Source organism: Sorex fumeus, unplaced genomic scaffold, assembly GCF_029834395.1.
Source record: "Sorex fumeus unplaced genomic scaffold, SorFum_2.1 ptg000075l, whole genome shotgun sequence".
In the NCBI taxonomy this organism is placed as follows: domain Eukaryota; kingdom Metazoa; phylum Chordata; class Mammalia; order Eulipotyphla; family Soricidae; genus Sorex; species Sorex fumeus.
In genome coordinates, this window is record NW_026606132.1 from 11434617 (window position 1) to 11461940 (window position 27324).

The window sequence follows — 27324 nt, forward strand, 5'->3', positions numbered from 1 at the left end:
CATTGCAGAGTATAATTTCTGCAAGATGAGAAAATTCTGGAGAGTCCAACAATGTGGATCAAACACTAAATGAACCATATACTTAAAAATTATTAAAATTATACTGGGAAGTGATCTCTCTGGACCACAACGGGGTGTTTCAAGGAGATAATGTAATATGCATGGATACTCTTTTAGTAAAAGTAGTGTGTCCACCACAGTGCCTAAAAGGAAAAAAAGAAAAATGACAAGTACCTGTCATAAGAGTAGGCTGAGGAGAGGGGAGAGAAAGGAGGGACATTGCTTAAAGAAAGTGGAAACTGGTGAAGGGACAGGTGCATGAACATTGTACAGTTGAAACTCAATCACCAGAAGCATTGTAACTTTATATCTCATGGTGATTCAATATAATAAAAATTGTTTGAATTTGAAAAATCATTAGAATGTTAAGCCTTCTGTTATGTGCATTTTACTTCATTCAAATTAAAACATTTTTTAAAGGAATCATGCTATTGGTACATAGTGCATCTGCTTAAATCTCCACTTCAAGAAAAAAAGTTATGATCCACAAGAGCTCCAGATATTTAGCTTGTGTAGATATATTCCAGTTTATCTAATTAAAGTTTCCTCCTCTAATGTATAAATAGAAAAAATTGATTATTTTGGGTTGAGGGTAAGTATAATGTCTTTAAGAGATGGATACATTTTTAAAACTGGTTTTGTCTTTGTGGGGGAAAACAATGTAAACAATCTTATTTAGGTCACAGCAGTTACTGCAAACATCCTAAGGAAAGCTTATTAATAACAGCCACCCACAAAGGACTTGGTTTCAACCATGGAATGTCATGGAGTTAGTGGAAGGCATACTGCAGAAGAATTTTCCTGGATTTTAGAAATTTGAATGCTAACCTCTTTTTGTAATTCAATTTGTATGTAGAAAGAGCAAATAAAGCCCATATTTTAAATTACTAATTTGAACTGGGGGAGAGGCTAATTTAAATGAGTCTGAGGGTATCTTTTGGCTCTAAATCATAACAATTGATTGTTAACTTGATAACATCAATAAGGAAATCATCATAAATATACATTTTAACCCTGATTCTGCACACACTCTAGGAGGTCACCTGGCCAAATGTATCTGTTTGGTTAAGTAGAAACGCACCAGACCAAATGCTTCTGCCAATATCTTGCTCAGTGAGCTTAGATAGATCCACATTTCTTTATGTGCCTGACTTTGTATATCCTAGGAAGCTATTTTGACCCCTGGAGCAAGATGATGTCTTAGTATAGGGCTAGAGTGGTAGCACAAGGGTTAAGGCACTTGTCTTGCATGCAGCCCATCAAATTTCCATCATAAGCACCACATAGAGTCCCTCAAGGACCACCAGAAATCGTTCCTTAGCACAGAATCAGGAGTAAACCCTAAGCACTCTGGGTGTGGTTCATACAACCTCCCCCAAATTATAATGTCTTATTAAGTATCTGGGAAACACACACGGTGGTGAAGTTTACACACCATTACATAGAACTGCATACTTAAAAGTTATGAAAATGCCCTTTTTTATGTACAGTATTTTGCCACCGAAAAGTAAAAAATAAATGTAAACATTTAAAATAACCTAGCGGGGGGGGAGGGTAAACTGCCTGCCATAAAGGCAGGCTGGAGGAGGTGGGTTGGCAGGAGGGAAACTGGTGTCATTGGCGGTAAACATTGGACCCTGGTGGAGGGATGGGTGATGGATCATTGTATGACTAAAACCTGTTCAGAATCAGCTTTATAACTGTGTATCTCACAGTGAGTCAATTAAAAATTAAATTTTTAATAAATTGAAAATAACAAAAAAGAACCTGGGCAATAGAAATAGCCACGCAACATCAAAGTTCGTAATTAGAATCACAAGAAACCTTAATGCTTCAGTAAGGGACCCCGAAACTTGGGTTTTCATTCTTTATTTTCAATCAGGTAATCTTTGATCCCTAAAAAAATTCACATATAAGATAGCACTGTCACTGTAGCACTGTCCTGCCGTTGTTCATCAATTTGCTTAAGCAGGCCCAGTAACATTGTGAGACTTGTTGTTGCTGTGTTTGACATATCGAATAGTCATGGGTAGCTTGCCAGACTTTGCCATGTAGGCGAGATACTCTCGGTAGCTTGCCGGGCTCTCTGAGAGGGGCAGAGTAATCGAACTCGGGTCGGCCGCATGCAAGGCAAATGCCCTACCAGCTGTGCTATCGCTCCAGCGCCGCCCAATTAAAAGAAAACCTTAAAAATTGGGTCAGCCTGCAGCGCTGCGGGAGTCAGTGTCAATGCAGACACCATTGCTCCTCTCCACGTCCACTATCCACTATGTCCAATATCAATAATCCTTTGTCTTACATATTTCTACAGGGTTCTACCTCTTTCTGTTTTTATATATTTTATTGACCTTATCATCCATATAGCAGATGTTATGACGTTAATTTAAACCACTTTTAAATGCTGTAGGAATTAAAAATAACCTTAAAATTATATAAAAAATAAATAAATGCAAATTGGGCCAGATTTAGACAGTACAATGGGTAGAGTGCTTGCTTGCATGTGACCAACACTAATTTGATCCCCAGAAACCCATATATTTCCCTGAGCAGCACGCGGAGTAATTCATGAGTGCAGAGCCTAAAGTAACCCCTGATCAATAACAGGTGTGCCCCCCACCTCCAGGCCCTGCCAAAACAACCAAAAAGCTCCCTCTGGGGAAGGAAGAAGAAGTCAAAGGGAAATAAAAGTGGAATAGGAGTCAGGGGCCACATCACCAATGATGTGGGAGAGTGGTATAGCTTTATATCCACAGCAAAGAGCCAACAACACTGGAAATGAGATCAAAACTACAATCACAGAACTTTGAAATGAGCCTGTCAAGATGGCATATGTGGGAGCACGAGGGAGCATGGGAACACTGGTGGAGGGACTTTGACACTGGTGATGAGATTGGTGTTGAAATATTGTATGCCTAGCACCCAACTCTCAATAACTTTGTAAATTATGGTTTTATTTAAATAATTTTCTGAAGAATAATAACTCTTACGTGGTGTAATTACTTTCCCCGTTTAACATAAGAGAACAGTCTTCATATGAAAGGCTTTTATAAACTAAGCCTCACCTATTTATGCCAAAGCCACGTTAGAAGCATTCGGATATAATTTCTGTCTCAGTAGCACTACTATTCTCATTCTCTCCAGTCAGGTAAACCAAGCAACTCAACATTTGGTTCAAAGGCAGAGAAACAGGTTTATTGTCTTCTACCAAGTTTGTATAAACCTAGAACAATGCCTCAGCACTAAAAATCAATACAAGATTTTCCCAGGGATTCAGTTTTGTCACTTATCTGGAGACAATGGCCCTAGAAAGGAGGATAAACCGTCTTCCTTTTCCTCCTTTTCTGTACATGCTACTTTTTAAAGGCATGCTCTTTGTTCCATAAACTCAAAGGTTGCTTTTATGTCCAGTGGGGTGGAGGGAGAAAGCTGTGTGATTTTTTTAAATGTTGAAATCTGTCAAAGTCCCCAAGGTTCTTGTGCTACAAACCAGGTCATTCTATACAGATTGAAACCCCCAGATTCCACACAGGAAGTAAAACACATTTATAACTCAAAGTAACTAGCAGCAATAGGTCAATGAACTTATGGTCATGAGCCAATTTTAGGGACACAGCCCAGTGTCTAGGGAATAAGAAGACTACTGGGGGGTTGTCACAGAGCTCTGATCGACCCTTACAATAATACCCCACCTCCCACTCTCCCCATATGAAAAATTCTCTTGCCCAACTGAGCTGGACTGACAAAGGGATGCATTCCTATTGTGCCACACTAAAAATCCACTGATGTTAAAGTCACCAGAGGGGTCCACATGTTTGCATATTAACCTATGTCAAACTACAAGCTGCACTGGATGTGTAGCTCTGGATCTCACCTTCATTCTCCCTTGAAGGTCTCCCTTTTCTGGAAGGGCCAATACTTCGAAGTGTTCTTCATTCTGCATTTGCTCCTTACAAAGAAGGACTTGAGTGGAAGAATGGAAGTCAAACTGCTCATAAAAGAGTCAAAGGAGCCAAAGGGGAGGAGGGAGGTTTCCAAACAGAATTTTAGATTATGCAAGGTGAGGAGGGCTTGGGAAGGACTTGAGACTGACTTCACTGAGCCCATGATAAGAAGAACTTTTGGAACATTCTTTATTCTTTATTGACAGTGATGATAGAATAGAGGTTGTAAATCCAACAGATTTATCATTTCTGAATAAATAAAACTCCATAAAGATCTGTTGAAAGCTACGCATCTCATTCACAAGGGGAAAAGTCACATTTCTAGGGGTGTTTTTTTGGGGGGGGCACAACCAGTGGTGCTCAGGGTTTACTCCTGGATCTGTGTTCAGGGATTACAACTAGAAGTGCTCAGGGATCATAGGTAGATATAGGAATTAAAGCAAGGTTGACCACATGCAAAGCCTACACAATGGAGTACTATGTAGCTGTTAGAAAAGATGACGTCCTGAAATTTACATACAAGTGGTACTACAGGGAAAGTATCATGTTAAGCAAAATGAGTCAGAAAGAGAGGGACAGACATAGAAAGATTGAATTCATCTGTGGAACATAAAGTAACAAAACAGTTGACTAACACCCAAGAGTGGCTGAGATTAGTACCAGGAGGTTCACTCTATGGCTTGGAGGCAAGCCACACATGCTAGGGGAAAAGGGAGCTCAGATAGAGAAGGGAGCACCAAATAAAGGGTGTTGGCAGGATCCTCCCAGGATGGGAGAAGCATGCTGAAAGTAGACTATAGACCAAACATGATTGCCACTCAATGACTCTTTTGCAAACCACAGTACCCAAAAGGAGAGAGAGAACAAAGGGGAATGCCATGCCACAGAGGCAGGGTGGAGTGGGGGTATGGGGGGTTGGAGGGATACTGGGACCCGTGGTGGTGGAAAATGGGCACTTGTGGAGGGATGGGTATTTGATCGTTGTATAATTGAAACCCAAGTACAAAAATTTGTAAGTCTACAACTGTACCTCATGGTGTTTCACTAATAAAAATTAAAAAATTTAAAAAATTTAAAAAATTTTTAACCCTTGTACTACTCTCTAGTGCCCTAGGACTTTATTTATACAACTACGACAATGTTTCTCCCAGTATGTTACCTAATGCCAAGATTCATTAAGACCCCTGTTTAAAATTGAGATTACCAGACTCTTTCTTCTTAAAACTCTGGTCCTGTGGCTCAGTGGAATGGGGTAACCTATTTTAACATATTTGAAACATAGATTTCAATGAAGGTGAGTCTTAACTTCAGGAACACTTGAGAAACATGTAGTTAGAAGCACTTGAAGAGACTGTGAAATATGGGTTCCAAAAAAATCAGTAATCCACAAGAGACAGCTACACTTTCATGTTAATTGCTATTTACCATAACCAAGCACTGGAAACAACCTAAGTGCCCACTTACCATCAAACAAATAATGAAGATGCAGTATATATACATAATGGAACACTACTCAGCTATTAACAAAAGATGAAGGGAGTGGAGAGATAGCCTAGGGGTCAAAGTGCATGTCTTGCATGCAGCTGGTCTCAATTCAATCTCGGACCTGATAGCCCCCAAACATCCTCCTCAAGTGAAGACCTGGAGCAACCCCCAGGCACCAAGTAGTTGCTAGAAGCTCCCAAGCACACGAGATAACCTGAGTAATCCCAGCAGCATTGCGTGAAAAACACAGCATCCTCAGGCACTCACTTTGTGTTTTTTTGACACTGATTAAGCTTTATTGATATCTCTCAAGTATAATTATCATTTAATAGAGCTGTCCAAATGTTTGCCAATTTTCTTTTTTATTATTGTCACTGTCACTGTCACTGTCCTCCCATTGTTCATCGATTTGCTCAAGCAGGCCCAATAATGTCTCCATTGAAGACTTTGTTGTTACTGTGTTTGGCATATAGAATACATCACGGGTAGCTTGCCAGACTCTGCCATGCGGGCAAGATACTCTAAGTAGCTTGCCGGGCTCTCCGAGAGGAGCGGAGGAATCGAACTCGGGTCGGCCATGTTGGCTGCGTGCAAGGCAAACGCCCTACCACTGTGCTATCGCTCCAGCCCTTTATTATTATTATTATTTTTATTAGTGAAACACCATGTGGTACAGTTGTAGACTTACAAATTTTTGTGCTTGGGTTTCAGTTATACAATGATCGAGTACCCATCCCTCCACCAGTGACCATTCTCTACCACCACGGGTCCCAGTATCCCTCCCACCCCCATCTCCCCCCATCCCGCCCTGCCTCTGTGGCAGGGCATTCCCTTTTGTTCTCTCTCTCCTTTTGGGTGCTGTGGTTTGCAAAAGAGGCATTGAGTGGCAATCATGTTTGGTCAATATTCTACTTTCAGCATGCATCTCTCATCCTGCCTCCACTTCAGGCACTCACTTTGAACCATGGGTTTGGTAGCCTGAGAATCAGGAGGAGGGTCCCTTTGGATTCCACTTGGAAGGCGCCACTCCATAAAAACAAAGAAGGTTCCTTGCCTTTTGCAACAGCATGGGTGGATCTAGAGAGTATCACATTTAGTGAAGTAAATAAGATAGGGGAAGACAAGACAAACACTGTATATGATATTCATATGTGACTTATAGAAAATATAATCATGAAATAAAGCAAAAATAATGTTTAATGTATGAGTTAGTGGTTATCATCAGGTAAGAGAGTAGAGGGTGGATAAATCAGAACAAAGGGTATAAATATATGGTGAAAGACAGAAGGGACTGTCAATGATTAACTTAGTCTTCCTACACATGTTGATGCCAATGATGTATACCTGAGCCTTATATATTTCAATAATACATGTTACTTTAATAAAAATACCAAATTGGAGCTGGAGCAATAGCACAGTGGGTAGGGCGTTTGCCTTGCATGCGGTCGGCCTGGGTTTGATTCCTTTATCCCGGAAAGCTACCGAGAGTATCCCGTCCGCACGGCTGGGATACTCCCTGCCTGGTAAGCCCATCATGGTGTATTCGATATGCCAAAAACAGTAACAACAAGTCTCAAAATGGAGACGTTACTGGTGCTCACTCGAGCAAATCGATGAACAATGGGAGGACAGTGCTACAGTGACACTGCAGTGCTACCAAATTGGAAATTCTTTGTGGGCTTCTAAGCCTCGTATCCAGATATGCTGAATCAAATTATCTTGGTAGGGGAAGCATATGTGGGAGTTGATGTTGATAGTCCAGTGGTTTCAGCAACAATAGCTCTAGGGGTCCCTGAAACCCAGATTAAAAATCTATGTCTGACTCCAAGATTGCCTCTTTGGAAGGGTGGCCTGGTCAAAGCATTCCTGGTCAAAACAGGAAATAGAACTCATTGCCTGACACAAAATTAGAAAGAGCAGAGTGCTTGGTGCACTCAAGTCTGGTTCCTTGAAGTAAACTTGCAAACTATGAACTCCATGAAGGCAGGGATGATTATTAGTTCTGCTCACTGATGCTCGCATTTAAAGCAGAACCTAGCACATTAAAATTTCAATAAGTATTGAGTGAACTAATGGATGAATTAATTAATACATGGATTAGTATAATTAAAATCCATTACATTGGAGTATAAGAGTCAGATGTGTGATTGTATATTCTTGTTTCTTTAACCATCAAGTACTCTGAATAAGAACTTTCTAACCTAGTTAATTGGTATGAAGGTCAGTATTTTAATAATATTTTCAATATCACCATTGACTAAATGCTATATAGCTGCAATATCTTTACTGTTTTACATAAATTATCTTATTCCATATCTTAGAAAAACAAATGTAATAAGCTTAACTATCTCAGGGTTGTGGAGAGCTTATAGTGGGTAGAATGCTTGTCTTGCAGACAGCCAACTCAGATCTTATCCCCAGCTTCCGAATGGTCCCCCAAGCCCAGAACCAGCAGTAAGCTTGAGTACTACTGGTATAACACAAAACCAAATGAAAAAAATCTAACCATCTCTAATTGGGAGTGGTTATTTGGCAATCAAGATCACATAGTGAATAAATAGAAGAATTTAGATAGCAACATGAGTCTCTGAAATTCATACTTATAACCAGGAACCTTGGCTGGAGCAATAGCAGAGTGGGTAGGGCATTTGCCCTGCACGCGGCCAACCCAGCTGAGCCAGGTTCAATTCCTCCACCCCTCTCAGAGAGCTCGGCAAGCTACTGAGAGTATCGTGCCTGCCAGCAAAGCCTGGCAAGCTACCCGTGATGTATTCAATATGCCAAACACAGTAACAAGTCTCACAATCAAGACGTTACTGGGTCCACTTGAGCAAATTGATGAACAATGGAAGGACAGTGCAGTGCAGTGCAGTGCAGTGCTAACCAGGAATCTACCTCCACCTAGAAAATGTCTTATTGTAAAGTATAAATAAAATCCAAAATTAAATCATAATATAAAATCCAATTAGATTCTTACTATTATTCAAAGAGTTTGAGTGTGGTTTATAATTTCAAAATTAAAGGAGAATTTAAGGAAATCAAAGAAGAATGCTGGGCACCGTCATTAAATAATGCATGTATTAAGTACCTGCATCATGAAATCCAGCGTGAGGGAGGGGGGATAAAATATAAGCAGATAAAAAGTGAATTATGAGATTTATCCATGGTGCCTGTGGATATTACCAGATGGATAACCTACAAGCCTTGTCCAGGCAGTACACAGTTCCTGCTGGAAGGATGAAAAAGACTTTCCTAGAATATATGGGCTAAACTTGGATATGAGGGCTCATAAAATTGCAGAAATAGTAGGTAGAACATTCTAGATCAAAGAATACTGGGAGTTGAAGCAGAAAAGTCAGTTTAAAGATAATCCATGAGCAATACTTTATGTACTTTTATTATATCATTAACATTATATATGTCCACTATAGAGAAAATAAAAGATACCAATAAAAATGATAAATACTGTACAACGCAGCCACCTAGAGAATCCTTTTGGTGCACATTATTTCAGGATTTATTGCAAATATATTGTGAATTTATTTAGACCTATGCAAATTTTCTACATACACTTATTTTTAATTGACTTTCTTATACATGCAGTTCTGTAGTTTCATATATGTACATTTATAAAATACTAATAATGTTTGTGAAGCCTGATGAAAAGGATCTCAAGAGGGAACAGAAAATCCTTTTACACCACGGGCACACAATCACCATCTCTCCCCTGCTATCCCTCAAATTCACACCCAGCTCAAACACTAAAATTCACAGTATGGAAGTTTATTTCATGACACAGAAAAGCATTGTAATGTGTTGTTTTTTGGGAAAAGAGCATGATCTCTCAAGTCTACTCAAAGAGAATCACCCATGATGTGTGTGTATTGCTGCAAACAGGGATAAGAGACTGGAAGGCAAATCTTACTAAGGTTACCTGGGAGTGGACCCTTGCGTGCTATTTACTTCTCAATATATGATTTTCCAAATGGTCCCCCGGTCAACATGCGTTATTATTTGGCAATCTAATAGAAATCAATGCCATGAAATGTCCGCTGTATGAAAAGCACACGAATGAATTCAAACCGAACTGTTTTTTCTTCTCCAGACTGAAGCCTGGATTTTTTGAACAGCAAAAACCGAGTCAGTATTGACCAGAAGACAGAAGACCAAGGAAAGCTCTGGGGTTGGCCAAGGCCCGATTTCATTCAACACTTTGATTGGTATCTCTGCTCTGGTGGCAGACTAGAGGCATCAGCGGCCAGTGGGTGCTTTACCAGGAGAGCGAGGACACCTCAGTGGTTTGGGGGAGTCATCATCATCATCTGTTTGCTACCCCGAGGGGATGCCAAGTGGCTCCAGAGCGCCAGGCTCCTTGCCCCGCCGAGGAGACGGCAGCCCGCGCTGCTGGCTCAGGAGCATCCTGGCGACAGACAGCCAACCGCGGGGCCAGCAGGCAGTGCCCTCCGCTGCCGACCGCCTACCGCTGCCCGCGAAGGAGCTTTGTCATGCCCGGCGCCGAGGAGCTCTTCGCCAAGTTTCACCTTCTGTGACACAACTTTTCCGTGTTGCTTTTTTAGGCAGCCGCCACATCACGAGGCTCCCGAGCGCACTGGGGTTGGTAATAAACCCGCCCGCCAAAGCCCGGCGACTGGGGGCTGCGGGTTAACCAGTTGATTGCGCGCCGCGGTCAGGTTCCCAGCTAGAGCGGGAAAGCAGTGCTCCCCGGAATGAGAGCAGCTGGCAGCACCTGCTTTCCAGAAGGGTTCGTCTTGCTCCCACAGCTCGCTAAAGCGCGCGCAGATCCAAGGCTAAGCCAGCAACTTCTGTTTCCCCTCCTCCACCCCTCCCCCACCGGGCCACCACACACACACACACACACACACACACACACACACACACACACCACCACCACCACCACCACCACCACCAAGGAAAGGTGCGCACAGGCACAAAGACACACAGGGACGCGGCCACACTGAACAGGCAATTAAAGGCAAAAGAAGCAGGTCAATGCTCAACACTCTCCAGGTCATGCTTCAAAAGGCTATTGGCTATTGGCTTATCCAAGAAGTGCTCTCTCTGCTTGCCTTCTTTGGGTTGTTTACTTCTACTTTGAGTACAAGATAAATATCTCAAGAGTTCTGTTTGTTTACAAGCCCCCAGTGCAGGAGCAGGAGGGAGACAACCTCTAGAATTTGGAGGGATTTTTGAGAACTGGGTTGCACGTTTGTTATCAAACTTACCTATAACCCCACATTCGAGTCAGCACTGTTAATTACGGCTGTTAAACATAGGTTCTGCAGCTCAGAGAACCACGGCATGATTCCTAACTTTGAGAACTATAATTAATATGCTCCTTCAAGGCGTGTCTCTGTTAACAAGATATATTTTTGGAAATATTATCTAACAGAAGGCAGCATAAATAGTATAAAAATTAAAGCTCGCACTTTTTTATTTTTCCATTTAAAAGGAGTTATATAATTAGCGAAAAGCTTCTTTGTGGAGCTACACTGGGGGATTTCTTTCGCTGGTTTAATATAGCTATCAAGGGAGAAAATCCAGAAATGGAATCCGTCAATGCGCCCAGCATACCCTAAGGAACCCCATTCGATTAATGCAAACCACTGACATCTGTTGACAAGGGAAGGAGGAGGGAAGGAATAGAGAAGGAGGGAGGGTTGAGAAAAACCGAGAAGGGAAATGAGACATATGATTCTGACGAGACACAGACTGAAAGCATATGCTATGGAGTGAGGGGGGATAAACAATTAGAGTTTTATCCAGTGATGAATTAAGAGGAAGTCTCTAAACAGGTGAAAGAGCTCCCTGATACAGTTCTGGAAGAAAAGCACTGTACTATTATTTTCAAACCCACAGACACCTAAACCTTGAAAGATTCACTCACCAATGCCCCAGAGACACAGCTCAAGGGAATGGCCAAGTGAGAGACCATGGGAATGTAAAAAGGCAAATGCCCTAAGCCAAAGACAAGGTTAGTGCACCCCAGAGGAAGGACTAAATTCTCTGCATGTCTCTATCAGCAAGCAAAAGAAATGTTCAGAGATATGTTCTGCTGAAGACAGACCATGGCCCTGGAACAGTCTCATGTAGTTGGAACAGACAGGGGCTGGGAATCTCATGTAGTTCGGCCTAATACATGACAGGACAGACACCTATGCCTCTCATCAGGTGGATCATGGCCCATTTGCCTGTTCTGTACCATTGCACTGTAGTACTGTCTTCCCTGTTGTTCATCGATTTGCTCTAGTGGGCACCAGTAGTGTCTCACAACAAATTGTGAGACTTGTTGTTTCTGTTTTTGGCATATCAAATATGTCACGGGTAGCTTGCCAGGCTTTGCCGTGCGGGTGGGATACTCTCAGTAGCTTTCCGAGCTCTCCGAGAGGGACGGAGGAATCAAACCCGTTTGGCCACATGCAATGCAAACACCCTACCTGCTGTGCTATCGCTCCAGCCCGTTCTATACCATATCACTAGAAAATTATATGATTCTCCAAATGACCCTTAGCAGAAAGAAAAAATATTTCCCATCCCTGTCGTAGAGGCACACTTCCTAGGCTGGTTCGCTTTGACAAATAGGCAGAAACTTTTACTTTGTGCAAGCCTGGCTTAGAAAAGAATCCACTGTGTTGATTAGGCAAGTAGTACTACTTAAGAACTGAGACCGGAAGTTGGTGGAATCTGGCCCAAAGTCTCCCTTCCTCATCTTACTAGTGGAATGACCTCAGATGAGCCTCAATCCCCAGGACTCAGTTTTTCCATCAGTTCAGTGGTAATAATAATAACAGTATTCTGGATAATACCTATTCTCCCTGGATTGTTCTAAAGATTTCACTACACAGTTCATATGAATTCTATGGCATAGAGTCGATGCTGAGAGAAACTACTATTTTTAGAACCCTAACCAATATTACTTCCCCAAACTCTCTAGGTGTCAGAAAGTCAATTACTGACACCAATTCCTATGGGTTAAACTCTGCCTCTGGTAATGCTTAGTTAAAATGTAAATATCCTCAGGAAACTCTCAGAGTAAGCCACACGGACACTGACAGCCTTTCTCCAATGCCCAACTTTGTGCTGTGTAAGACAACAAAACAGAAATGACACAACATCGGACCAGTGAGTTTTGAACCTTGTATGGTACATGCTTTCTACAGTCATTTACAGAATACTACCCTGCAGTGCCAAGCATGGCACTGGAGATTTGCAATCCACTAGCTATGTGAAGTCATGCACATCATCTAATCTCTCTAAACTTCACTTCTCTCATCTGTAAAGTCCATAAAAACAAATTATAGTATTGGGTGGCCATAAGAATTAAGTGAGATATATGCAAAATAATGAAAGTTTAGTAAATAGGGCTTAATACTTTGGAAACTATAATAATAATGACTGATCTTTCTGTTACTGCTATTAAATGATGAATAAAACATAGCACTACTTAAACGAGTCCCTAATTTACCTAGCCCATTAAATAAAGACTTCTTTCATGCATGCCAAATATAAGATCCTGTTGAGTGTTCTGATATTGAGGAGGGTGGGGAATTTTCCTAGAATGGGAGGATAAGACAAAGAGTGTCAACCCAGAAAGGAGAAATGTTGTGAAGTGGCAAGCTGTCAGATACACAGGTAAATGCCATTTATGTTAATTCAATAGCAGGAACAATTAATAGATGATGTTGAAAATCAAAGTAGTAGCCGCCTTTCAGTACGGAATAACAAAAAATAACATTTATAACTTTTGGATGCATGATCAAAATATGTATTTTGGGGGGTGTTTGAGCCACACTTTACAGAGTTAGACACATGCAAAGCAGACACATTACCCACTATATTATCTATATAGTCCAAATATTTTAGGGGTAAGGTGTTTGTCAAAAGTCATCCCGGTTTTGATCCCCAGCATTTCATATGGTCCCCTGAACACTGCCAGGAGTGATCCCTGAGCACAGAGCCAGGAGTAAGCCCTGACCACAGCAGGATGTGTCCCCTCAAAACAAAGAAATATTATTTCTACTTTGATGTTGATTATATGTGTAAAATCATTTTTCAAAATTTATCAAGGCACACACACATTAAGATTTGTACATGTTACCATGTATAGAGTTAAGTAATCATTAAACAAAAAGAAATTGAACTTTTACTATTTTTTTAAAAAAATAACTATTTCTAATTTAGCATACCCCAGTTTTTTTCACCACTTTTTTTCTCTTTCTTTTCAGCCTATACTCACTCTCAAAATAAGAATGTACACTTCACAAATCCTGTGGACTACCCAGTGATTGCACCCACCAAATATGAGGTTTCTGTAGAAGGCCAATATTTTTAATTGGTGTATTGTTTTAATTAATTAATGGTGATGCTCATTTACCGACAAAATAGACATGTCAAAAATTATAAGAAAATGTATTCAAAAAGAAAATGTATGGATGAAGGAATTGTTTTCAGAAAATTCTTTCCATAAAATTACTTAAATTCTGTGGGCTGAGAAAATGTGAATTGTCATTGAATGGTTTTAGTGCAGTATTTGTATTGCAAATACAATGCCAAGAAGGGGAGATAAAGAAAGAGAGAGACAGAAAGAGAAAGAGAGAAAGAGAGAGAGAAGAAAAGTGCCTGCCATAGAAGCAGGCTGAGTGGTAGGGTATCAGAAGGGAAACAGGACATTGGTGGTGGGAAATGTCCACTGGTGAAGTGGTGAAGGGATGGGTGTTGGAACACTGCATGACTGAAACCTAATCATGAACAACTTTATAACTGTGTATCACACAGCGATTCAATTTTAAATAAAAGACTGGTACTTCTCGTGGAAAATGAGAACTCCTTATTATCACACAAATCTCCTAGTCATCTTAGAGGCCCTATTTAGAAGTCTAATATTAACAGACAAGTCAACCTAGCTCCCAGCACAGCAAAGCTCAGCCATACCACACCCCCTTGAACAGAGTGAGGGGACTTTGTTTCTGCCAAAGGCCATTTGGGTATTTATAACATCTTTTGCGGGCAGATAGGCTGTGGGCAGCGGACAAAGTGCATATACACCTATCCCTTCATGAACCAGGCCGTCTTTTCCAGGGCCTTATACAGCACATGGGTCAGATATTCCTCACCCCTGCACTAAAATGTCAAACCAAACCTTACCAAAGCCAAGGGAGCTCCAGATAATTGAAAAGAATCAGCAAGGACATATTCTATCCTCTGCCCATTGCTTTAGGGAAACATTACTAGCCAGCGACACTAATACTATTTCTACTTGAAAATCAATGCTAAAAGTAATTTGAAAGGGCAGAGGCAAGAGTAGGGCAAGAGAACTGTTTCATAGTAATCTCAACACAACCATTGTAATTTACACTTACTGTATATTATGAGCTCATGTCTTTAATAAAGTAGTCTGTCAAATTTCTATCTAGCCTCAAGAATCGAGAAATGATCTAATATAAAACTCTTCTGATGGAAACCCCATATTTGCAGGCTTAATACCCTGGAAAAAACACTGTTTTTGAGAATAATGGTCATCCTATTCAGGGGAAAATTAGACCCGTTAGGTGGACTGATGGTAATCACGATTACTGCACACCATTACACTTTGTTTATTCACTAAAATTTTTTAGTCCAGGCGTCTTTTTTTTTCTTTTTCATACTCATCATGCCAGGCATTCATAGGAAATGGCTTCCAGAAGTTCAGGCCCCTTTTTCTCTTGGTTCTCACCCTGTGTGCCTCTCTGGGTGGAGCAGTCAGGCTCGACAATTGAACCTAAAGTACCTTGCTCTCTGGCTTTCTTTTCTACGATCATTTTACTTCACCAGTATCAGGAAGCAATCTCTGCTCTTAAGAGTACTTCATATGCTCAGTATAGACAATCAATTCTCTTGGGGCTGGAGTGATACTGCAATGGAGAGAGTACTTGCCTTGCAGGCCTCTCACCTGAGTTCAATCCCTGGCACCCCATTTCATTCTCTGAGCCAGACCAGGAGTGAACCCTGAGTGTAGAGCCAAGAGTAAGCCCTGAGCACTGCTGGACGCAGCCAAAATACAAACAAAAAATAGACATTCATGCTCTTGGCATCAATCTTCCCTTTTGTTTACAACAATTCCAACCACATGATGGGTAACACTCTAGACTCTCCAGTTTTTGCCATGGAAACATTTGTGGGCATTCTTTTTTAACACTTCCCATTCCCCGGATATCTAATAATACCACCTTTCTTGTAGACCAACACGCATCTGGCCAAAGGCACAAGTCCATATTTGCTAAAAGAGTATTATGTGGGTACCCTCTTTCCCTTTATGTGGGTCACTTCAGTGATTTACTAAAAGATGGTGACTCCAAATGAAAGGACCTATTCCACCTGCTTTACACAATCAATGCATTTACCCAGAAATCTGCACTCTTCTGAAATGTTTCATCAAGTTCTTGATATTAAGCAAAGTGGTAAAATAGCATAATTTTTCTGAATTCTGCATTCAGATTTGAATTAGATTGTAGAACCACAAATAGATAAGCTATGACATCTGGCTTGGTGAGGAGAAAAAAGATGAACCAGTTTACACAGGACAGCAAGACTGAACTCCATTCCTCAGTCTGTATGGAGAAATTCTGGGGCTGACTGTCCAATGAGGAATAAGAAAATACACATAAATAGGTGCAGAAAATGATTAATGCAGAAATCTATCTTCTCAAATAATAGTTAAAACCATATTAGGTAGCCTATCTTCACATTTTAAATATCACTTTAAGCTTGGCAAGGTAATAGACATGTAGACATCCCACCACCCACCACACTTTAATTCACGTGGAGCAGAGGCAGGGGACATCTTTTCTGCTTGAATTCTTTGACCTTGGCAATTATTTCCTACCCCTTTCAAATTTCTTAAGTCCCAAAATATAAGGCATAATAAGGCAGACACCGTAAAGCCAGCCTTTTTATTTGGTATATTTCAAGAGCTGCAACACATTCCGGTTGTTCTGGGTTGATTGTAATTCCCAGAATGAGGAGTTGATTTGAACAAAAAACAGCACAGCTGCAAAGAGACCTGGATGGAACATTAACAGTTTCCTGCCCCTACTCTTTGCTTCACAAATCAGCTTTGCCTGCCCAAATCCTGACTCCAACTCTCTCCCCTCCCTCTGCTGTTTTTCAGGCTACCATACACTTGTCTACCTTGGTCATGATCTCACCCCACAGCTTACTTTATATTTTTCCCAACTCAACATCCACTGACCAGTCACTCCTCCTTTCAAAGAATTGGCCTATTACTGGAAACACACTCAAAAGAAGCCATACTAAGTAAGGAAAAGTATGCAGCACCCCAACAACCCATGCCCCAACTCTTGCAAGCCCATTTAGCTTCTGTCAATAAAGAAGCTGCATAACAGCACTAGACATAAGAACAAAGAGGCTTTGTGGGCATCAATTCTCAAGAACAGACTAATATTTCTAATGACAGATCTCCCTGATCATACCTCCTCACCAAGGTTTTGACAAAGAACGGGAGCAAATACACAGAGGACTCAGACTGCCAATGGCATGCCATTAAAACCACTCGTCTGTAATGATTTATTCATAATACTAAAAGACAAGTCCCTACATGAGTAAGAGGAATATTATGATGGTTTTTAATAAGAGGTCACCAACGTCCTGTTTCTTGTGGGTTAAATATTTCTAAACACCTGTTTCATTTGGCCCAAGCTTGAAGAAGACACTTGACAGAAACTGGTCAGGAATCCATGAAGACCAAGATGATCTCTTTCAATGGCATTCTGGGTTTAAGACTCATGCTGTCCGCCTAACCACAATGTCCTATCTTTCTTAGGAATATCAGAGGGGCTACTGAAAAGGGCAGAAAGTGAGCAGAAAATGAGCTGTGCCCACAATTGAACATGCTGTCCAGAAATCTGTTACAGCAACAGCTGTGCTGGTGGCTGGTTTCTTGGACTCTGCATGGAACTGTCCTCTATCACCCGGCAACCAGTAGAAGTCCAGCCTAACCCCAGAACCATCTTGCTGAGAGATCACATGCCCGTCTGAGCCTTCAAACTTGTCTACATGTGCTGGAAAGAATACCCAACTCCAAATACATAGCTACAAACCAAATGACAGCTTCACAATAGAGAACTAGCTGCCACTTTCACACAAGCCCGAAATATTTCATTCTCCCTGCTTAAGGCTACACATTTTTCGAACACCACAGGAACACAGTTGCAGGAAATCAGACACAGTTTCCACTGAGTCCTCGACCAACTAGAGAACTGCTAAGAAGATCATATGTGACAAGGTAAAAAAAAAAGTGAGTCATAGTGAAGCAAATATCTGCTTGAACAAACAAATGTTAAACCTCCCTGAAATGGAAAGAGGTCCTCCTGTTCTGGGGCTGAATGCCCCAAACTATATAATTGTCTCTCAATTTAATGTTCTATGCAAAGCCTAAATAAATACATCAAAGATAATTTGCTATCCAAGATGTCATTGAAATCATTTCAAAATCAATCAAGATTCCCCTTCCTCCCCTTGTTTATGGTGCTTAGCTACAGTGGTGAAAAGGTTATTGAAATGATCGTTGTCTGTCTCCACCTCAATGGGTTGGAAATGTCACTCAAAATGTAACTCAATAATTTTTATACTCTTAAAGCTGTATCTCATTCAGCAGCACAAAATAACTGATTACCCTACTTCCTGTGCTTAAAAATTCTAGAAACACCACACTTTGTAATACTGTTCTACGTTGCTGTGATAGGATGTGGGCATGTTTCCCAAATATGGGGTGGGAGGCTGAGTAAAAATGAACTGTAGACTCTGAAAAAGATTATGAAATTCATTCATACTGTTACAAATTATTTGGCTTAATTCGATCACTCATCACTTCAGTGTTCACAATTAAATGTGTGTATATTCAAAGTAAATACTAAATATGCTCCTGACCCCTTCAGCTTCAAAATATACAAGAATGACATAAATGCATACAGAGTTTGTAAATAACCAAATCCTTTCATAAATATGATCAGTAAAGTTTATTAAGTAAAACTATAAGTAGACCTGCACTTAGTGATTTTGGTCTGTACCATAAAACATAGTCTTTAGTGGCTGGAAAGATAGTAGAGTCGGTAGGGTTCTTGTTTTGCATATGGCCAATCCGTGTTCCGTCCCGGGCACCCCATATTGTCCCCTGAGTATGCCAGGACTAATTCCTGAGTGCAGAGACAGGAGTAACCTAAGCATTACCAAGTGTGCCCCCAAACTAACTAATTTTAAAATTTTAGTCTATCAACATATGTGAAAGGAGAACAAATTAATGACTATTCACTATTTTGAAAATGTTGTGACTTTAACCGTTAACAGAAAGGCAGAAATTGGATTCCTTCTCCAGGCAGCTATAAGATTCCCATCAAAAGAAAGTAAGCTCCCTTCTTAAAAGTTACCTTATAAAATTACTTTAATTTATTCTAATTACAACCATAATTTCAAATGCTAATTACACAATTCCTACAGGGAGGTGTTCAGTTCCTAAAGTGGTAAATGAATCAACATAAGAAAATATTTTGACATATGCCTAGTAACAGTTTTCATTATTGAGTTACAGAAACCTGTCCTAATGTTCCCAGACTTGTTAATCCCTTCTGGACAGTTGCGAATTAAATTCCTAAAACAGCAAAACCCATTTCCTGGGAATTAATTTGGGCTTAGGTTCCTCCCAAAGGGAGCCTTACACAAAGAAACCGTAGGTAAACACCTAATGGAAATTGGAAATCAAAGTTATAAAAACCAATCTGTCATATCCCCCAATTCTGAAAAGAACTGCTTGCCTCCATCAATCTGGTATGAGCATCTTCAAAAGTCTTTACTTTGCTGTGATGGAAATGAAAACCTTTAAAGGAACCCCCCCAAGTCCTGTGCTCTGCTAGAAAAGCCTGTTTATAACACACGACAATTAGGAAAGCCCTGACAAGGTGGAGCTAGAGTTAAACTTTCTAAGTGAGGGTTTGGTTAATCTTCAGATCTCAAATGATAGGACTGGATGCAAAAGGGTTGAACTCTAGTTCTGGCCAGGCCAAGGACAACCCTGACTCTTAGTACTAAAGATCTAACCACTCCCCTCTCCTTCCCCACCCCTACTCCCCTGGACACACAAACTTCTCCTCAAGTCTGTGGAGGAGAACCCGCTCCATTTGGGAAGGAAAAGCTGAATGAAGACTTTGACAACTTTCCGCGGGGGAGGGCTGGCGCTGCCCTAGAATCTCCAGGGAAAGAAGGCTCCGAGAAGTGGGGAGAGGCGAGAAGGAGGAGACAAGAAAAGGGAATAGGGGAAAGTGTAGGAGGGGAAGGGCCCCAAAAGCTCAAAGAAGTACTGGGGGCCGGTAAACTAATCCTGGGCTTCCCCAACTGCATCTTCACTTCTGCAGCATGAATTGAACCAGGATCTTGCTGTGGTCAATGGTGAACAGGGGTCCTCAAGGCCGGACCGGCCCATTTCAGTGTCTACTGCTGTTCCGTGGCCCCGCTGACACCTCACTCCAGGCACCTCTATTCCCCAGGGCTCTACCACACCCCTTTGCTGTGTCTCTGCCCCCCCCCCCCAAAACCGTGGGTCTCCAAGGCTGCCACCTATGGTAGACATTCCTGAGCTAAAGCAGAGCCTCAGAAAGGCAGTCGTTGGGGGGCGGGTTTGGAGGGGCTCCTAGGGGATGGAAGGGGACATGGCGGGAGGGGGTGTGATGCCCCTTCCTTCTGAGTTCTCATCTGCCGGGGCCCTGCTCCACTGTGCCACCCCAACCCGCCTATGGGAGGCCCCAGAGCGAAATGAGCACTCAGGGGGACGCGAGGCTTTGCGCCCCGGGCCAGGGGACTGAACCCCAGTAGAGGAGAAGGAGGGGGCTTGCCCCCTTACGCGCGAAGCTCTGCTTCCACTGGGCACTAGTGGCAAAGGGGACAACAGCCTTTGTTCTCCAGGGGCTTGGTCAGGCTGCGCAGCCCAGACGCAACGCGGGCGGCGCCGGGGCGCGGGGACGGCTCACTTTTGCACGCGGCCAGTGTAAGATCGCAAGCTGCCTTCGAGGGGGGTGTGCGGGTCGGGAGGCGCAGAGTTGGACAGTGCGGGGGGGGGGGGGGAGAGTGGAAGGAGCGCGGGGGGAGGGGTTGGCTTCCTCGGCCAGGCTCTTTGTTTGCATTGGGGGCGGGGAGAGGGGGTTGAAAGTGGGAGCGATCCGGGGGCTCTTCGAGTGGGGCAGCTTCCTGAGTATGTCACCCGCGCAACACACACATACACACCCGCGCACACGCGCGCGCGCGCACACACACACACACACACACATACACACACATGCACTCGCACCAACTGGCAGCCGGCGGGGCAGCGGCAGCGCGGTACCCCGCGCTTTGGGGTTGCAGCAGGCTCAGGCGGCCCGCAGCGTCGCTACGGCGCGTGCAGAGGTGCAGCGCGCGTGCAGGAGCATCATCTTCCCCCCAGGCCAGAGAAAAAAGTGCTGCCGGGCCGGCCCGGGACCCCTCCCCCCCACTCCCCATCTTCGCGCCCGGGGTCGCGGAGGTCAAGATGCGGAGCCCGGCTCCTGGACAGTGCTCGGGAGCCGCCGGAGGGCGGCGCGCACGCGAGGGACCGGGGCCAGCCGGAGCGGGGAGGCGGGCGGGCTTACCCTTAGAAGCATCTTTCTCCTCTTTGGGCTTGGTCACCTTTCCGCTCATAGATCCCAGCTTGCTGGACCGGGGTCGCGCGGAAGACGCAAGTGCTCTGGGAGCTGCCGGGACTTGGGGCGAGTGAGTCGGGCGGCCGGGGGCGAGCGCGAGCTCCCCACGCTGAGGCTCGGGGCGGAATCCGCGTTTCCCCGCCGCTGCCGCCGCCGCTGCCTACGGGAGAGTGGGGAGGAAAAGAGGGGGTGAAGGAGGAGCCGCCGCTGCCGCCGCCGCCGCGCCGCCGCCACCGCCACCGCCACCGCCAGCCCGAGCGGCCCGCCGCGGGAGCAAAAGCTCTCCTCGCTCCAGAAGTGAACAGACAAAGCCGCGCGGCGGCCGCCCCCCACCCCTCAGCACGCCGCCCCCCGACGCACCCGCCGCGGCTGCCCACCCGCCCGCCGGCCGGGAAGCGCATCCCCCCCGCACCGGGGCCGCCGAGAAGTGCGGGCGGGACGCCTGGGCTGAGCCGCCGGCCTCGCGGGCACTTGCCGGGGTCTCCTGGTCCCCACCCGGCTCCCTCCGGGGCCGCCAAGACGGTCCGCGGCATATAACCCCCCACCCCCAAACCTCCCCCACGGGAAGAATCCTTTCTGTTGAGATCTAAACAAAAGCCCGGAATATTCACTTGGAAATAACGAGCCTCCCCCCCCGCCCTCCCCACCCAAGGGGAGATGTTTGAACCTGTGATGAGCGGCGGTGTGCAAGCCCGTCACACCGCAGAGCCGCACAGCGCCGAGCCCGCGGACAATCGGGAGGGGAGGGTCACCTCTTTCTTTCAGTTTCATCCACGTGCGGGATCCGATTCTTTGCCCCCCGCCCCCCAAAGCAGCGCCCCTCCCCCCTCCACACGCACACCATTAGCTCGTGTCCCATCCACCACCCCCCTCACACTCCCCCCCCAAAAAAGCGGGAACCGTTTAGCCTTTACCTGCTCCAACGCTAGCTCGCTCTCCCTACACCCACACCCCCTTGGAGCTCACCGGCTACCTGGGTTCGCGCTCTCCTTCCAGAGAACTCTGGTGCCCTCGAGGTTCGAAGCACCAGCCGAGGCGCTTTAATCTACACGCGAGGTGCGGGCACGCGAGGTGGGGGGGTAGCGAGGGCGGGGCCCACAAAGCCGCCTGCCGACTGTAGTGAAAGCACAGCTAGGCAGGGGCGCGCCACGTCAGTGGCGGGTTGGCACAACTCGGGCGAGCCGAGTGGAGTGGCGGCCCGGCGTCTCCTGGCCCCTCCAGTGGCCGAGCGGGCCCGCGGGCGTCGTCGGAACACCCTGGGACAGTCCCTCACCCCCAGCCCCCGCCGATATCCCAGTGTAGAGCGCCTCACCCCAACTCCTTCAGTCCTGGTTACCCTTCCACGAACCCCACCCCCCCAGCCTTCCCCTCCCCATACACACACACACACACACACACACACACACACACACACACACACACACCACCTTCCTTCTCCGCAGCGCTGCCCGGGCCCACAGCGGTCGCGACTCGACCCTCTGCGGACCCCGCTGGGGGCAAATACCTGCACCGAACCGGGAAATCTCGGTCTGGGACTCGGTCAGTCCGCGTCTCGGGCCAGCCACCCAAGTTGAGGCAGCTGGGCTCTGCGCGGGGAGCTGGGTGCCTCTGGGGCAGAGTGAAAGACTGACCGACGCGAGGCGACTGCCACCTCCCACCGCCGCCTCCCACCCCCACGCGCAGGCCCCTCCTCCTGGGGCTTGTAGCTCTGGTTGGCAAACTGGGCGCGAAGAATGTACACTACCCACGATGGCCAACCCCAGACAAATGGAGTAAAGGAGTGAGATGGGATCCGAAGGAATTGCTGGAGCCGTGCTAAACGGGCTCTCTACCTGAGTAATAAAGGAAGTGACAGAACTCAGAAATGGTACCTGAGGGAGCCTGACAGCTGAAGCAGGAAGGAGAAAGAACCTAGAGACTAGGGGTGGGGGGAGGGGTGGGAGTCAGGAATCATTGCCGGAGCGCTTTGCGTTATCCTTTCCGCAATGACCTTTTTTGGGGGGGGGCACTGGCCAGGACCTTGCAGGTTTCTTCTACTGGGGGGACTGGGGGTGGCAGCAAGTTCTTGGAGCCATCCATGAATCAGACCAAAGTCTCCAGCCTGGCAGTGGTGACTCGGCATTGACTCTCCAGCACAGAAAAGCTGTTCCCCCTCATCACACCCGACCTCACCCACTCCTTAATTTGGTTTCGTTAATGACATTAAACCAGGGGAAGAAATTATATAGATGGATTAGTCCACTGAATCCCAGGCGGTAACTCAATTGCTAGAGCCTGCTGTTGCTTTCAAGACCCAGAGAGTGGGCCAACCCTGCTGCCAGCCCTAGCCCAAAGGTTGGCACCCTCGAAACTCAATTTTCAGCCTCTGTCCTTGGTCTGGAAGGAACTGGAGGCCTGTTTTTCTTGTAAATAATATTTAGTAATCTGGAGGTTCATTACACTGTGATTATCCAATCCAAGATTTGACCATTAATATCACTGTGTTGGGAAAGTGTGTTTCTCTCCATTTCAGGGATCAGAATTCGAAGAGGGTAGGAGATTGGTAGAGATTTGGATAAATTTAGAAGGGCAGAGAAGAAAGTTCGAGCCCTTCACATAGTTTGTTTCCACCAACTTGCTTCTTTGATCCAGTGTCTGTCCTCTGCCAACCAGTGAGTTAAATGCTTACCATTATCTGATCGTTCATTATCTTATTTGATCTTCGCATCATCTTAGCAAGTATTTGGTGTTGTCTTTATTTTACAGTTTACAAATGAGAAAATGTAGCTCAGAAAGGTTAAGAAGTTCACCAGGGGGTCACCCAGCTAGTAAGTGGTGAACCTCAGATTTAAAAAGAAAAACTAGTCAGGACAGAATCCGAGATTAGGTGGTCCTGTGTCCATTACATGGTCTGTCATCTATTTGTCTTCTAAAAGGAGGTATATTTTCACTGAACCTAACTGTCAAACTTATGCTAAGATTTTTCAAATGATCTTAGCTCCCTGTGGCATATTCGAGATGCCAAAAACAGTAACAACAAGTCTCACAATGGAGATGTTACTGGAGCCTGCTTGAGCAAATCAATGAACAATGGGAGGACAGTGCTGCAGTGCTTAGTACATTCTAACACACAGACACACCACACACCAATTCTTGAGTACATAACAATTGTTTTGCTTCGTCTGTATACTCCCAATAAGCAGCATGACTATTTGGGAAATGCATCTTTGCCTTCAATAATATTAAGCATAGTAACTAGGTCTATTCTAAGTGTCTCCATATTTCTGCCAAAATAAGATGCTCTGCCCAATTTCTCCACACAGATAACCACAGCTACCACCACCCCTAAGTCCCTTCATCAATGACCTCTCCAACAACAGTAACTCCAAGATGAAAGTGACATATCGCTCTTTCCCTTGAGAGGATGTCTCCTTGGTAATATTAGTGGAGTCTGTCCATGAATACAAAAGGCAAAAAATACCATGTTCCCGCACCATAAACCACCCTGTCACAGAAGTGATCAAATGATAAAGAAAATGCACATTGCCTCCGAGAACATATATGGAAAATTTGTGCTCATATGGGGGAAAATCAATGAGATCACATTTACTTCCAAGACCAGGAATCATGGATCTTTAAGTGCCAAGAAAAACAATGACATCTAAACAAGGTTCCTAAACACAATCTGCTATGGAGATCACAGAAAGTCTTTAATAAAAGACATAGGACATTTCCAATTTTCAGCCCCTCTGTGTGACTTTTAATACGAGCAGAATAGTATTGCTAGCCATTCTCCTTCCTCATTAGAATCCATCAACCTTGTCCTACTTGGGTGAAAGTGTTCTTTTTTTTCAGCCCAGAAGTTTGCACTATGTAATTACCACTGTCCTCTCCTCTTTTCCAAGCCTCTGCCCCTCTTCAGAGAGCAAACTGTGCATATCTGATAAAACATGGGACACAGGGGTCACACTGTGTCTTTAAGTACCTCAGTCCTGAAATAAAAGGAATTATTTTCAAGCAAAATATCACACAGCCATGCTTTTAGGGAGAGGTGGGTTGTTTTCTTGAGTAAGGGCCAGAGGGTTAGAGGGTTGAGTGTTTGGTAGTAAAGATGAAAATGTCCCTGGAGTCACCACCTCTTGGCCCATCATCTCCCTGGTGTCTGTTTCCTGCCAGTTCCCAAATGCCTCAAGACACCATCCTCTGGATTCCAGGTTCACTCATCTTCCAGCAGCTCTGAGCAATGTTTCTGGGCAAGATGCCATGTGGTTCCATTGTCTGTGCTGGAGGATAAGGCTGGGGTGAGTGGAGGCAGGGAGGACAGATACATTTAGGGCTTTTTTCTGGCAGGTTTGAACTGGCTGAGAGTAGAACCATTGTCATCAGGCACCACCAAATTAGATGTTTTAATGACAAGACTGCTTCTCACTGGACCAAATGTGTTTTCCTTTTGTGAAAACACTTAACAGAAGAAATCTGGCTCCAAAGAAGGCAGTCTGGCAAAAGCTGTACTTCCTACTGGACTACTGAAGATAAAGACCAAGGAATTGAAAGTCACTTTAATTTTAAATCCCATATCAGTAATTTGAACTTTGAGATACAAATGCTAGAACTCTGAAAAAGCATTCATTTCTGATTCAAACTCTACAGTACTTATCTACATGATTGTTTCCAAGTGTGGGTGACACCACACCTGAAGATGACACTGGAATGATCCAGGGGAGTAGTTATAGGCTTCAGTGCAGTTGAGGAAGTGCTTGCTGTTACTTTGTCTATGAAGATAGATTTCCAGAGGTAGGGGACTGAATAATTTTTCTGCAAAAACAATGATAGGCCAAGTACATTTGGGAATCTCTGATCTAGATCATGTTTGAAGATTACTTTCTTCCAGAACCTCATGTGACTCTGAATTAGGAGATTGGTAAGAGAATCATCAAAGACGGTGGTTGTGGCAGATCTAAACAACTTGGTTGAGATTTGCCCACCATGACCTTGCCCTTTGATCCTGAGTGGTTTTTTAAGTGTTTGCCTCAATAGAAGATGGTGAAAGTGATGTTCTATTACTTTTAGGCTAGGTTAGAAAAGTCCACATCATTTTTGTCTGACACTCTTGGGACAACTGCTTTGGAGAAAGCCAGTTGCCATGCATGACGTGAGCCCACTCTGATGTCACCATACTGAGAGCTCCCGTTTAGACTTTCTGGTTGACAGAGTGTTCACTGAATTCCCAGACACCAGCCAGCACTGAATGCCTGCCAAGCACGAGACCCATCTTAGATGTCCAGCCCAGCTAAAGTACCAAAGGACTGCTATCCCAGTTGACATATGACTGCAATATGCAAAAAGGTCCTTCAGTGAACTATTCATGACCCATAAAATTATAATGCAACTGAATGTATGTATTTATCTGCTATGTTTTAGGCAAGAATCTAATCAGAAATAGGAACTTAAATAGACCAAGAAGTTTTATTGGCTCTATATGAATATTCCACTCAACCCTCTACTAGAGAATCCCAATCCCATTTGGTCTACCAGTGTGTTTTTTGGAGGAGACATTCAGTGTCTCTATAGTCAATAATCTACCTTCTTTAAGGAAACAGAAACTTTCTTAAAGTTGTACCACCAATTTTATCCCAGACTACCAACCCACCTGGAAGCAACCGGTGCTTCACTTCTATACCGCCCACTTTAGGAAACTGTTCCCTTGAATCCAGGCTAGACTGGTGACTTAATTTAACAAAAGAAAGTGGTCAAGGTGATGCAGTGCCAATTCCAGGTCTCAAGGTAGCTGTACTTTCCTCTCCAGGGCTGATAATCACCATTTAAAGGAGAGATACTCTGAAACCTGTGGTATGAGGAAGCCCAAGTTGCCATAGGGAGAGACCAAGAGAAGCATTGGGATCAAAACCTAGGGCAGGATGCAAAACTCCAGACAATGAGCTCAGTCAATTCGTGTCATCCAGCCCCCAGCTCTTCGAGCTGCCAGGTTCAAGATGTCAGTGAACAGAGAAGTCATCTGGCTCTTCCCTGTCCAAGTCTCTGACACACAGAAATGTGAGCCAAGTGGCTGCTTTAAGTTACTTGGTTTGAGGGTAATTTTTGCTCAAAACAACTAAAACCAAAATGAGAATTCTAGAAGC

General features: G+C 44.3%; 1 protein-coding gene across 1 annotated transcript in view; it reads right to left on the bottom strand.

Moving 5' to 3' along the window:
• The window catches only part of FGF13 (fibroblast growth factor 13), a 612089-nt gene extending 589874 nt beyond the window's left edge, over positions 1 to 22215 (bottom strand). Inside the window, exons 1-2 of the mRNA XM_056130211.1 lie at positions 22179 to 22215; positions 21155 to 21365 (exon numbers count right to left, since the gene is read on the bottom strand). Of these exons, the coding sequence (XP_055986186.1) occupies positions 21155 to 21203 (49 nt within the window). The 5' untranslated portion in view covers positions 21204 to 21365; positions 22179 to 22215. The remainder of the gene's footprint in view (positions 1 to 21154; positions 21366 to 22178) is intronic.
• Positions 22216 to 27324: the final 5109 nt, after the last annotated feature.